This window comes from Dendrobates tinctorius, unplaced genomic scaffold (assembly GCF_039654945.1).
Source record: "Dendrobates tinctorius isolate UK_male_01 unplaced genomic scaffold, ASM3965494v1 ptg000103l, whole genome shotgun sequence".
Taxonomy (NCBI): Eukaryota; Metazoa; Chordata; class Amphibia; order Anura; family Dendrobatidae; genus Dendrobates; species Dendrobates tinctorius.
The window spans coordinates 4255328-4269444 of NW_027361771.1; the positions used below are offsets into that span (position 1 = coordinate 4255328).

General features: G+C 43.1%; 1 protein-coding gene across 10 annotated transcripts in view; it reads left to right on the forward strand.

The window, feature by feature from the left end:
* The window catches only part of RAB37 (RAB37, member RAS oncogene family), a 243963-nt gene that overhangs the window by 146347 nt on the left and 83499 nt on the right, over positions 1-14117 (forward strand). For 3 of the 10 annotated variants that reach the window (XM_073587965.1, XM_073587973.1, XM_073587968.1), the window contains 3 exons: positions 1836-1940; positions 4470-4526; positions 6162-6238. The exons of 1 other annotated variant lie outside the window; for it this stretch is intronic. In XM_073587965.1, coding sequence (XP_073444066.1) covers positions 1836-1940; positions 4470-4526; positions 6162-6238 — 239 coding nt within the window. 6 more of the 10 variants (XM_073587967.1, XM_073587970.1, XM_073587975.1 and 3 more) reach the window with 5 other exon arrangements.

The window sequence follows — 14117 nt, forward strand, 5'->3', positions numbered from 1 at the left end:
ATTTAAAAAAAAAAAAAAAAAAAAAAAAAAGGAAGAAATCAAAATGATTGGTATTAATAAAGCACTAGGCAGCCAAAAACAAGCTCTACCACTGCTCAATCAATATAAAAATGAAAATGGTAGGAAAAGCCTTTAAAAAAAACAAAGATGACACCGCATCAAAAATTTTTAGTTGCCGAATTTAAACTTAAGCCCTGATTCATCAAAACTAGGCATTTTTTTTTTCTCTGGTTTTGAGGGGGTGTGTTGGCGTTAGATGTTCCTGACTCATTAAGAGGCGCACACTTCTTAATGATTCGGGAGTGTCAGCCGAATGGCATGTGCCATGCCAGAAATTTGACTCCAGTCCATAACTGGAGTAAAAATTTCTGGTGTAAAGGAATGCCTCAGCTAGCCGTGATGTAGAATAACTTTGGTGTTGCATCCTGTTCTGCACCAGCTCTGCCCATTTTGGCTGAACTGCGGGAAGCTGATGTGAAAATGCCAAAAGTCACAAAGCTGTTCAAATCAATTTATGCTAGAATTCTTGTGAACTTTCTCTATGAATCCGGGGCCTTGGTATGAAAATCCCTGGGGAGGTCAGTCAATATTTTCAGCCTAACACATTTGAACTTTATTTTCTAGTTGTTTCAAAGTGTAGAGATTGTGTTATCTTAGTTACCAGTTCCCAAAATATTCTGTACTGCTGTATGTTCATTATTATTCACATAAGGCATTGGGCTAACATGTCTTGTGCATCAAATGGCCATTCACCGTACATGGCTGTCAGCTTGACTACTTCTCTGGCCAACAACCTTTTTTTTTTTTTTTTTTTTTCCCACCATTCATTAGGCCATGTGTGCTTGTGTACTGTATTAGAGGGGAATAAAACACTATCTACCAGACACCTGTTTGGAGGCTTCTCATGTGAGAACACAAGGTTTGACTATGTTGAAATCCAACATGCCTGACCCTTCATTTCCTTGACCTCTGCTGTTGGGAAAGTATAGAGATGACCCCATCCAGGTTAGATGGCCTGCCATATTAAGCTTAAATTAGCAAGCTTGAGACTACTTTATTTAACTCATTCTGCTTCTTGACATACAGCGCATTTGCTCCATGACATGATTGTATGCCCAGACTCGGGTTGCTAGCTCTATGCTATAGCCAGCAACTGGAGCAAGCACCTATGGCTGCTGTTAACCCATTGAATATTGCTCAGTCACTGACAGCAGCATTTAAGCTGCGCGATCATGCCTGGGTGTCTGCCATGTTTCCTTTGCGATGCGACTGCAGAGTTCCTATGGGTGGCCATTTCCGCTTGTGTAGGCTGCATTTCATAAAAGACCAAGATTAGGACAATAGACTACAATACACTAAATCATGCTGTTTTTTGTTTTTTTTTACATATATTAAATATATATTTTTATATATTTAAAAAAATGCACTACACATCAAAAAAATTAAGTAAACAAAAACATAGTATTTTCCTCTATTATACCAATCAAATCTAGAGGAGTTGAGTGCGCAAAAGACAATCAAGTAAAAAGTTATGGCTCTTTTTAAAAAGGGGAAGAAAAAAATAAACTTTGAAATGGAAAATTACAGGTGAAAAAGCCCAACATTCAAGTGTATTTTCAGGATTTTTGGCTCAGGAATACACTAGTACTCTGTGCACAAAGCCTGTATGTGCAGCATCCGAGCACGGTCATAGAGACTTCGTTACAAGCTGTAATGGTGGTCAGTGTGGCTATACCCAAACGAGCACGGCTGTTAATACTTTGGTTTTGTATGTGATCTTCCAGATGTTTGTGTACTGTCTTGTCACATCTTTTCATTTATTTTTTTTTTTTAAGTCAGGTTTTCTTGTGTCTTTTGACTTGTACATCTTTCAGGCTTGGCTTACAGAGGTTCACGAATTTGCGCACAAGGATGTGGTCATCATGCTGCTTGGCAACAAGGTATTGGTAACTTCCTGCTACTCCGCAGATCTCTGAATTGTGACACCCACTCGACTCACAAGCCTACTCTGTGTACGTGACATGTCTACCTCCCGCCACACGCACATTATCATTACACATACTTGGTTTAAGAACACTGTTCTACACTGAACCAAAATGTTCACAAATATCCAAGGGCAACGTTCTGATCACAAAATCTGCTGCTGGGGAAGAACTGAACAGCAAAAGTTCTACAGAAGAAATGGCATCACACTGACTATTAAATGGCAGCATGGTTAAAGGCTGTGCACACATTTGCTAATGTGTTCCCTTGCCCAAAATATGAAGTATACAGCTCTTTCAGACTTTGGTCAGTGCAGTTCCATATCTCTAACAAGTCTAATCTCGCAGTCATACATGCTGCTTAATGACCTACTCATCAGCGATGTAACAGTTTCTATCAGTTTACAAGTTGGGTCATGTCCATCAGACTAAAGTCCCCGTCACACATGGCGATCTCACTAGCGAGATCGCTGCTGAGTCACAAGTTTTGTGATGCAACAGCGATCTCACCAGCAAGATCGCTGTGTGTGACACCTATCAGCGACCGCCCCCCCTGCCGATATCGCTGATCGTTGTTGGAAAGCCCTGGACATTTTTTTGATCGCTGGTCTCCCGCTGGCCAGCACGCATCGCTGCGTGTGATAGGCGGGAGACCAGCGATCAGCGCGCTGGTAACTAAGGTAAATGCAGGGTTTCTAATCGGCGCGCTGTGCTTAGAAAACCCTCTGTGTACCTTAGTTACCAACGCGCTGATACAGGGAGCTGGTAACCAAGGTACACATTGGGTTTCTAAGTGACGCGTGCTGCTTAGAAACCCGATGTGTACCTTTAGTACAGCTCCCTGCATCAGTGCGCTGGTAACTAAAGTACACAGCGACGCGGCACGCTCGGCATCGCTGGTGAAGCTGCCTGTTTGACAGCTCACCAGCGATCCTGACAAGTTGATATTGTTGTCGGGATCGCTGGTGAGTCGCTATGTGTGACAGGGCCCTAAGAATCTACCGGTAAATCTACAAGACAAATATTATGAGACAAGCCTTTGTTATTGCTCAGCAGTGGTTTTCATCTTGGAACTCGGCCATGCATGCCATTTTTGCCTAGTATCTTTCCTATGGAGGAGTCATGAACACTGACCTTAACTGAGGCAATGAGGACTGCAGTTCTTTGGATGTTGTTGTGGGGTCTTTTGTGACCTCTTGGATGAGTCGTCACTGTGCTCTTGGGGTAATTTTGGTTGGCTGGCCACTTCTGGGAAACTTCACCACTGTTCCATGTTTTTGCCATTTGTGGATAATGGCTCCCTGTGGTTTGCTGGAGTCCCACAGCTTTAGCAATTGTTTTTATTACCTTTTCCAGATACTTTTTTTTTATTTGTTCCATAATTTCTTTGGATCACTGCATGAGGTCTAGTTTTTAAGGATCTATTGGTCTACTTCACTTTGTCCGGCTGGTCCTATTTAAGTGATTTCTTAACTGAGAACAGGGTTGCCACTAATCAGGCCTGGGTGTAGTTAGGAAATTTGAACTCAACTTCCAAAAAATGTTAAAAGCCAGAGTTAATCTTAAGCTTTAAGGTGGGAGGGAAATTATTTTTTCACATAAGGCCCTGTAGGTTTGTATGTCTTTCCCTTAATAATAAAGACCTCCACTTATCAACTGCATTATGTTTACTTGTCTTATCTTTAATTATATCAATGTTTGTTTTGAAATATTTAAGTGTGACAAACGTGCAAAAGAATAGGAAATCGGGAAGGAGGCAAACACTTTTTCCACAATTGTAAATATTCAGTCCTATATAGGACAATGCAGAAGGACGCGCTTGATGAGCTCTACATATATACTGTATACTGTCCGGTTTGTTCTTCCTATTATCAATAGGATAAGTAATTGGGGAATAATGGGGATTAGCCTCCATTGAGCAGGCGTGGCATTATGCAATTTTAGGGTGCCAACCTTTGCGGCTCAGGTATAGGCAACTAAGTATTGGGGTGTTGCAGGTATACTGTAGCTGCCCTTTCCCCTTCCTACTCTATTGTGTCCTTTTTTTTTTTTTTTTTTTTTCTGGATCCTCTTGTTTCCCCTTGTTTCTAGTTTTGTGGTGTTTGGGTGCCTTTTAATGAGTCTGAAAAATTAGTAAAACTTTATTAAATAAAGGGGTCATTTTATGTTGCTATGGACCGTCTTTCCAATCAGGGAAAATCCACAACAGATCAGAAATTGACATACAGTAATAATGACTTTCACCTCTGTTTATCCTTGAGGGAAAAATGTAGCAACATGTGAATACCTGTCATAATTTCCCCCACATCTGCTACTGTAAACTATGCAGGTAAATTTCTGATCCAGCCGAAGGCAGAAGAGAAAAGATCAAGTGAATGATTGGAACTTCTGGTTACTGCAATCAGCTGGTCATTAAGATGAGACTATATTGTCACATTCTTGGACACTTCCAAATACAGTATTGATTTGTTATATTCTGGCTTTCAGTGTGACGTAAACAGTGGGCGAGTTATTCGAACAGAAGATGGGGAGACTTTGGCAAAGGTAGTGTATGTAAATGTCTGAACCCAATATAAAGGGTCATTCATAACCTAAAACACATATATAACTTTAATGAATACCTAAGTTTTAGCTTTTGCTGGAGTTTTTGTTCTCTAGTCCTAACCAGAATTCATAATTATGTATTAAATTTATGGATTACTGCAGGCATATGATATATTCTATGTTAAAGGTTGTGCTAATTCATAGGTGTCTGTTATACTAATCCCACGTGACAGGCTTTCGTTCTAGTCAATGCCTTGGGTCCAGCATAAGAAGTTCCTATGATCGGCTTTCATTTCTGGAAGAAATCCCTACTAGCCATATAATAGATTACTCCTGCATTGTAGACAACCCAGGTCCACCAAAGCATGAGCCCTTTTTTGGATGGTAGCTTCCTACTGACCATGGGATACCCTTTTAAAGGGAATCTGTCAGTAGGCTCAACCATCCTAAGCCGTCCATAACTGCATGCAGGTCGTTGGAAGTTGAATGAATAAACGGATACATTGAGATCTGATATGTTGTCTTAAGGGCCTTTCACACATAGCGTCACCGATTTTGTGAGGCAACAGCGCTAGCGCTAGCGATCTCTTTGTGTGACCCGTACCTGCGACTGCCCCCCCCGCTGGACTTCACTGATCACGCTCGAATGTCCTGGGCCATTTTTCCTCGGTGGCGTCCCGCTGGCGCCGACTAACAATGCATGGATGCAGGCGGAAGTCGTCGTCGTCATCGCTGCGGTGTGACAGGTAAGAGCGACCCCCGACTGATATCTTATCGCTGGTGAGATCAGCCTGTTTGGCAGCTCACTAGTGACCATTTAGCGATGCACCAGCGATCCTGACCGGGTCGTATAGTTGTCAGGATCGCTGGTGCATTGCTAAATGTAACAGGACCCTTTATTCCCAAGAAATCCACATTTTTCTTAATGGGTAAATGTTAAGATCTATCGGCCGGGCACTTTTCTGCATGAGAATTTTCTTCCAGACCTTATCTTAAATGAAAGCGGGCGTTACCAGTGTGAGATGTGTAGACAAGGCGGGCGGTCAGTCATTACATGTCCCACTCTGGTATCTCCCCCTTTCATTCACAGTAAGCACTAGATGTAGATTCTCAGGGAGATCAGTGTTTGGTCTGTAGATCTTAAAGGCTCATTTACATATTAAGAAAAAGTCGATTTTTCTGGAATAAAAATAAGATCACAGATATCAAGGTATCATTTCATTCAACTTCCTACCTACATGCCCATATAGACAGCTTAGGAGGGTTGATCCTACAGATTCCCTTTTAATATTGTATATGGAAATTTGTCTTGGTGGGATGCTGTAAGGCAATCTGCTATGAGCAGATACAAAGACAGCAAAGCATACTGGAAGACTTCAGAATTTTTTATTTTGCAGCACAGATGTATAATACAGACTGTGACATTTGATCAGTTTAAAGAGACGCACATTAAAGCATTTACAGCATTGCTTGTGTGTTTTTTTTTTTTTTTTTTCTGCTGGATTAATTCTATAGTGAAATGTCGTTCCAAGGAGAACATAAGATTTAAACGAAACACATAGCTGTGACTTATTCGTAAAGCCATCTGACAATGAACTATATTAATTACGATATATATTGATCCTTAATCCTTAGGAGTATGGCATTCCTTTCATGGAGACAAGCGCAAAGACAGGTGTGAATGTCGAACTTGCATTTATGGCTGTAGCCAAGTAAGTATTTTAGGTGGCTGTGGTGGGATGGGTGTGTGTAAGTGACTCAAGTACATATGTTTCTGTATAGTACCCTTTGTCGTCTTTATTACTAAAATGTGAAAAAAAAATTGAGTAAAATATATCTCATATGTTTTGGCTGTAAGCCTACAGTGCCATAAAGCATCGCTGCTTCGTTATTTTTACTTTTATTTCACCGCCGTGATATCACTGTTTCCTGTGTGTAAGGCTACATTCAGACTTCCGTTCGGAGGCGCAGGTCCGCCACTAAGCTCCGGCCGCTCCTCCTCTGATCACATGACACTGCATGCGATCAGCATACCCTATAGTTAGCGTTGGGTACGCTGGCCGTGCGCTGGGCTGATTTTGCCGGCACTTACACCCTTTTGGCGCTGCGCCGAGTGCACAAAAACGCACTGTTGCATTTTTGTGCGCTCGGCGCAGCGCCAAAAGGACACAAGCGCCGGCAAAGTCAGCCCAGCGCACGGCCAGCGTACCCAACGCTAACTATAGGGTACGCTGATCGCATGCAGTGTCATGCGATCAGAGGAGGAGCTGACTGGAGGAGGTGTGCCTGGGGGTGGAGCTTAGCGGCGGCCCTGCGGTGCGCCTCCAAATGCTAGTCTGAAACTAGCCTAAAAGAATACTTGCTAGCTGCCATGTTCTGTGCCAATCCCATCCTATTCTGCTAGTTGTTACCTGCTGGATCACTCCAATGTGACATTTGGGCACCACATTTTAAAGACATCAACAAACTGGAGCAAGTTCAGAAAAGAGCGACCAGAATGGTGACTGGTCTGCAAACCCTGTCTTATGAGGAAAGGTTGCAGGATTTGGGAATGTTTAGTTTGCAAAAGAGAAGACTGAGAGGAGACTTAATAGCTGTCTACAAATTTCTCAAGGGCTGTCACATTGTAGAAGGATCAACTTTATTCTCATTTGCACAAGGAAAGACTAGAAGCAATGGGATTAAACTGAATGGGAGGAGACACAGATTAGATATTAGAAAAAACTTTTGACAGAGTGATCAATGAGTGGAACAGGCTGCCACGAGAAGTGGTGAGTTCTCCTTCAATGGAAGTCTTCAAACATAGGCTGGACAGATATCTGACTGGGATGATTTAGCGATTCCTGCTTTGAGCAGGGGTTTGGACCAGATGGCCCAGGAGGTCCCTTCCAACTCTACGATTCTATGATTCTATGTTTACTGGACCAGACTGGAAGTCCCTTCTCAATGTAAGTCAATAAGAACAAGAAGAACCCTCTCATAGACTTGGGGGTTTGTAACCATTACCTTTGACTTCTGGTCAGTCACGAGTTACGGTTGTAGCACGGCATGGGGCGGTGGCCGTGGGCAAGGCACTCGTCTTCTCCTGTTACGCCCCGTAGGGCGTGCTACATAACAACAGAGTGGGTGCTGGCTGAGTGTTGGTGCTGTGAGGGCTTTGTGCCAGTGCAGGCTGCCTATAGCCAATTGTGTTGGCCAGCCAGGACCATAGTTTGTTGTTCAATAAAAGACTCCCATTCTAAAACAATCTTTACTGAACTACAACTTGGTTAGGGTTATATACAAGGGGTAGCGGATACAAAGTCTTATGGACAATTCTTACAGTGTAAGGCTAGTTTCACACTTGCTTTTTTTTTGCAGCGCGTTTTTCCCGCAAAAAAACGCATTGAAAAAACGCATACAAAAGCATACAACTGCTGCGTTTTTTTTCAAGCATTTTTATGAGCATGCATGAAAAAAACGCAGCGTTTTTATGCGTTTTTATGCGTTTTTATGCGTTTTTATGCGTTTTTATGCGTTTTTATGCGTTTTTATGCGTTTTTATGCGTTTTTATGCGTTTTTATGCGTTTTTATGCGTTTTTTTCCAACATTAGTTGGCCCCTCACACTAACCCAAACCATGACTTTACTAACCCTGACCCTAACCCTAACTCTAACCCTGACCCTAACCCTTAACCAAACCATACTTAACCCTAACCCAAACCCTAAACCCTAACTAACCCTGACCCTGACCCTAACCCTTAACCAAACCATACTTAACCCTAACCCTGACCCTAACCCTAACCCTGACCCTGACCCTTAACCAAACCATACTTAACCCTGACCCTGACCCTAACCCTGACCCTAACCCTGACCCTAACCCTAAACCCCTAAATTCCATGGTTAAAAAAAAAAAAAACGCATGTGCAAAAAAACGCATACATGAGCATGCCAGTGCGCATGTATGCGCATCCATAGGCTATAATGGCCATTTTTAGCGCAAAACGTGCGCATATGTGCGCATGCGCTTTTTTGCAGGGCCAAAAAATGCAACATGCTGCGTCTGGAAAATCCAAACGCACACCCCAAAAAAACGCAGCGCATGAAAATCGCATACATGCGCTTACCAGCGCGCAGGTATGCGCACCCATGTTAAATATAGGGGAAAAAACGCATGCGCAGGTATGCGTTTTTTTCCAGCGCTAAAAAACGCAAATGTGAAACCACCCTGTAGCATTTTTATAAGCACAGTATCCTTCCACTCTAGTCTTGTCCTTCGTCACAGCCTAGCTTGTCGCCACAGTCCTGTTCAGTTCCTGTCTACTCACTCAGTGGTTTCGCATCCTATTTCTTCCACTACTGGTGCCCTGAATCTAACGCTTGGGACCCTCACTAGTCCTACAAACTCAGTCCTGTTTAGGTCCGTTACCTTCGGTGTTTAGCAAGCAGAGATTCTCGTGAGAGTCCTATCCAAGGACCCCTTTTCTATGGAAAGCTACCCTCTTTGGTCACTTCAAGGTTGCCATATTCTTTTGTCCCTTTTTTCTGTAGTTCACCCACAATGGCAGCAATGCTCAGACACTTCCTACTTGTACTTGAACATTTCCCTATCTGATCAATTACAGGAAGTGGTCTCTTTCCCTAACACCAAAGCCTTCCCACTATGGGCTAGTCCCAACAATAACTCTATCCTTACCCTAATGTTGCTACCTAACTACAGTCTCTATCATATCCTACCTATCTTATGTCCTAAGTCCTACAATTTGCCTTGCCCTTCACTGTACACTGTATGTTATCAACATTCCTTATCTTGCATTACCACACATTATACAGGCAAACCTCACATCAAAACAGATCCGTTCACACCTCCTCTTTACACGGTCACAAGATGGTAGAATGGGACCAGAGTGGTGCTGGGAAGAACAGACAACTGTGGTTAAGTATTTTACTAGTTGCAGGGAACAGACATTAATCATACCACTCCAGTGATAAAAACAAAACACCAGAGTGATTCTTTAAAGGGAAACATCATCAAAAAGGACCTATTGTTTAAATCAGGGTCGTGTAACATTGGCCGTAGGGATCACAAGACAGTAAGTGTTGGCTTCTCTCTCCTTGCCAAATTGCTTACATTCATGTGGTGTTTTACAAGCGGGAAACATGGGGATTGAGAGGGGGTTATCAAAGTAGTGGTGTTTTTTGTTTTGCATTTATTTAAAGAGTAAACCATTTGTTTAGTTTTATTTCTTAAATCAATAGTACACGTGAAAATGAGCAACTTTGTAATATATCTTATCAGAAAAATTGGCTTCTTTCTCTGCCAGAATGGGTCATTATCAAAATGCTTAACTCTGAGATAAATCTGTATAAAGACTCTTTGCCGTTCCTGAGATGGGAGTTTATAAATAATCTATCTCAATAATATAATGTGGCATTGCTAAACTCATACTGGCCCGAAATATAAAGCTGTCTTGTCACTTTTACCATATGATGAATGGCATTAAAAAAATAAAAAAAAAAATCCTGAATTGCTGTTTTTGTTCATTCTGCCTCCCTAAAATCGGAATGGAAACTATCAAAATTTTGTTGTGCCTGAAAATGGTACTAATAAAAATGTCAACTTGTCCCGCAAAAAACAAGCCCTCACATGACTGTCAGCCCAAATATGAAAGCGTTATGTCTCTCAGGTTATGGAGATGTAAAAATTTTAATTTGCAAAAAAAAGCTTCTTTTAGTGTGATAACAGACAAACCTAAGAATATATAAATCTGGTATTGCTGTAATTGCACCGACCTTAAGAATTTAGTTGTCTAATCACTTATACTGCACGAGGAACAGTGTAAAGACTAAATGGAACACATTCTTGACCTGCTGTTGATTTGTTCATTCTGACTCCCAAAAATCAGTCTTGGTTCACTATCCTGGACTCTACACTTAGCACATACGTCAGGGTTTCTGTGCAAATCTCTGACATGTGTGATTCAGATGGAATACCCAGTGGAAGGTTTCCTATGAGGCACATGTTGACACTGGACTCCATCTGGCCTATGATCTAGCGGTGTAAGCCTTTATGAGCGTACATAAAAGCACAGTTGGCCATGTTTTTTTTTTTGCACCTCCGAAAAGGACACCTCTGAACAGAGTCCAGAGTAACTTTGTTAATTATATTGAATGGCTCCCTCAGGAGTTTCATCTGAATCATGTTATTCTGAGATGTAGTTGAAAATCCTGATGTAAGTGCTCAGCGTAGCGATGATAAAAGTGATCCAAAATGTTATGTAAAAGCTTTCAATTCAATGCACAAAAAAGCAAGTCCCCACTCGGGTCCATCATTTGTCAGTGGAAATATGGGGGGCTTCCATGTTATTGGTAGTACGAAATTCTGGAAAAGTGCTATGGCTCCTTGCCGCCCCCCCCCCCCAAAAAAAAAAAAAGCAAATGCCCCTCTTTCTTCTGCACCCCACAGTGTGCCTAAAAGAAGTTTAGCCTCCCCATGTTTGGCATTTCTATAGCAATGAAAGACAGCTAAATTTGCGGGTGCATGTCTCCGGATGCATGAGCTGAGCATAATGTACGGGCACTACAATAGCAAATTTGCAGTTTTCACTCAGCAACATCCACTGGTGCTTGTTTCTGGAAAAACCCCATGAGTCATAATTGCTACACCTGTGGATAAATTCCTATGGGGGGGGGGTGCAATCTTCAAAATGGGATCACTAGGTAGGAGATTCTGCTCTTCGGGCCATATGGGGCTCTGTATATAGTCTGCAACTTTTTTTTTTTTTTTTTTTTTTTTTTTTTTTTATTCTATTCTCCAAGAGTCAAATGAAATGGCGCTCATTCTGTTCAGCCTCGACACGTGGCTAAGCAGTACTGCAAACACGGGGTATTTCCACATTCAGCCGAAACTTGTATGACAAATCTTTGACATTTTTACCCGTTTCTCCTTGTGAAAAGGATTTTTTTTTTTTTTCTTCATTGCACAATGATATACAATTCTGTGACACTTGTGGTGTCCATATGATTACTGCTCCCTTAGATAAATTAATTGACAGGTGTAGTTTGTAAAATGGGGTCACTTATGGGGGGTTGTACTGTTCTGGCACCTCAGATATAATATGGCATTCCTTACCTTCTGAGCTATAGGCCACAATGCCTGAAAAGTATTTCCCAATTACATTTAGGGTATTGGCGCACTCAGGGAAAAAAAAAAATGTACCAGAGTCTGTTGTGCATTTTCTCCATGAGCTCTTAAAAAAAAAAATAAAAACATGGGGCTAAAATAACATTTAGTGCTAAAAATGTATTTCTTCATTCTTCACAGCCAAATAGTATAAAGTTCTGTGAGGCACATGTAGTGTCAATATGATCACTGAACCCCTAGATATATTCATTGGTGTAATTTGTAAAATGTCCCTTATGGAGGGTTCTGCTGTTCTGGCAACTCTGGGTGTCTGCCAATGTGACTTGGCACCTTCAAACCATTCTAATGAAATCTGAACTCCAATATGGCGCTTCCCTTCTGAGGTTTGCACTGTAACTGAAAAGTAGTTTTTGACCACACATGTGGTATTGACATAATCGGGAGAATTTGTGTAACAAATCATACCATTCATTTTCTCCTATTACCATTTTGAAAATTAAAAACTTAGGGCCAAAGCAACATTTTAGTGGGAAAAAATAACAATTTATTCGGTCTCCCGTGACGGCACCACGAGAAAGGGGATTCACCCTTCAGAGACAGGAAACCTACAGATACAAAAGGGCAGCACTTCTCCCACACATCGGTTGGTTTCCTGTGCCTGACGGGGACCCTGTTCCTACAGAGGAGTCGACGTATCCCAGTCCCGGCCAGTTGGTTCAGGTAGCGGTGGGTCCCTTGCCTCGGCTGGTGTGGGGTTGCTGGAAATGCCAAGGTGGGTCCAGGGTGAACTGCATGACAGTGAACGGGCAGGTGAAGTAGTGTCCGGAGGATTACCTTCTCCGGAGGGCCAATTCCGGAAGGTAAGTATGTCCCCTTGGTCGCACGTAGCGGGGTCAGGATCACTGGGGTATGGAGCGGTAACCGGTATCCCATGAGGAGCGGGACTGCACGTGATGCTGGGGGTGTGTCGGTTCCAGGGAAGGAAGGGTCGTCCGGGTCATGACCTGCTGACCCGGATATCTGGTGGGAGGCATAAGAAGAGACATTGCACATGTATCCGTGCTTCTGAGTCCATTGGTTGCAATGTATCTGCTGGTGAGCAGGAGATCCCTGCACAGCAGCACACTACTCAGAAGCCCCGTACTGCCCGGCGAAAGACCCGTGACGATATGAGTAGTGGCCAGGAGAGTGGTTGGTCTAGCCGCAGGAGCTCCTCCAGAGTAGATGAGTCGGCAGCGTTGGCGGAGATATGACCCCCTCGTGATCTGGTACCTACTTACTGCAGACACTGTTAAGTGATCTTCGTGAATGTTCATTTGGTGATGCAGTCTTCCCCTTTATTTTTCTTGTCCTGCCAGAGGAAGAAATGTACAGAAAAGTCAAGGCACAAGGAATGTACCCTCTGCAGATGTCCCCTGCCGGACTCTTGTCCAAAAAGATTGCCACCCCTGTGTTCAGTAGATGGTGAGAGGGGAGTTGGAAAGCAATCAGCTGGTAGGGTAGGGTACATTACCTCATGCTTGACACACACACACACACACACACACACACACACACACACACACCAGAAGAGACGCCTAGTTTTACCACAAGTCTGAAGGAGATCATTAGGGTAGAAGTGAGGGAGTCCATGAAGTATGTATCCCATGGAGAGAGTTCCAAAGGAAAGGGGAAAGAACGTAAAACAGGTTTTCTGGATTTGGACTCCTCTGACCTATATGAGGATTCCTCCAGCTCATCTTCCTTGGAGGACTCTGGCCACTTCTGCTTCCTCTTAGACCGCGTGGACAAATTGGTAAAAGCGGTCAGAGGCACTATGGGAGTGGTAAAGTACAGGCCGGAACGTTCTATGCAGGACGTCATGTTTCGGGGACTAGATCAGAGGAAGTGTAGGTTTTTCCCTTAAGTGAGAGAACTCTGAGCCTGTTACACTGGGAATGGAAGAAGCCGGAGAAAAGGGGCTCCTTGCCTCTGGCATTTAATTCAAGGTACCAGTTCAAGGACCCCATAGTAAATATTTGGGATTAAGCCCCGTAACTGGATGCAGCGGTGGCCAAGGCATCAAAGAAGTCCTCATTGCCCTTTGAGGACCTGGGGGGCCCTGAAGGACCCTCTATATAGGAAGGCTGACGCATTCCTTAATAGGGCATGGGAGATATTGGCAGGATCCCCGAGGCCAGCAGTGGCCAGGTTAATGATGGTTTGGCTAGACCAACTAGAAGCTCAGTTGAATGAGGGGAGCCTCTCGTGAAACTATCCTGGGCGCCTTACCGGGCTGCCCTAGAGGCGGAAGTTCTGGAACAATGTCATAAGGAGGTCCTGATGGAGGTTCCGTGGGGTCAGAGACCAGATGACTCCTTCATGACTATCATTAATCTTGGAGCCCTGAGTGAGTTTTTGAGTGCGCCCCTTCAAGATGGAATCGCTTGGCTCGGCAATAAAACAAATTTTTGAAAACTATTTTGTGG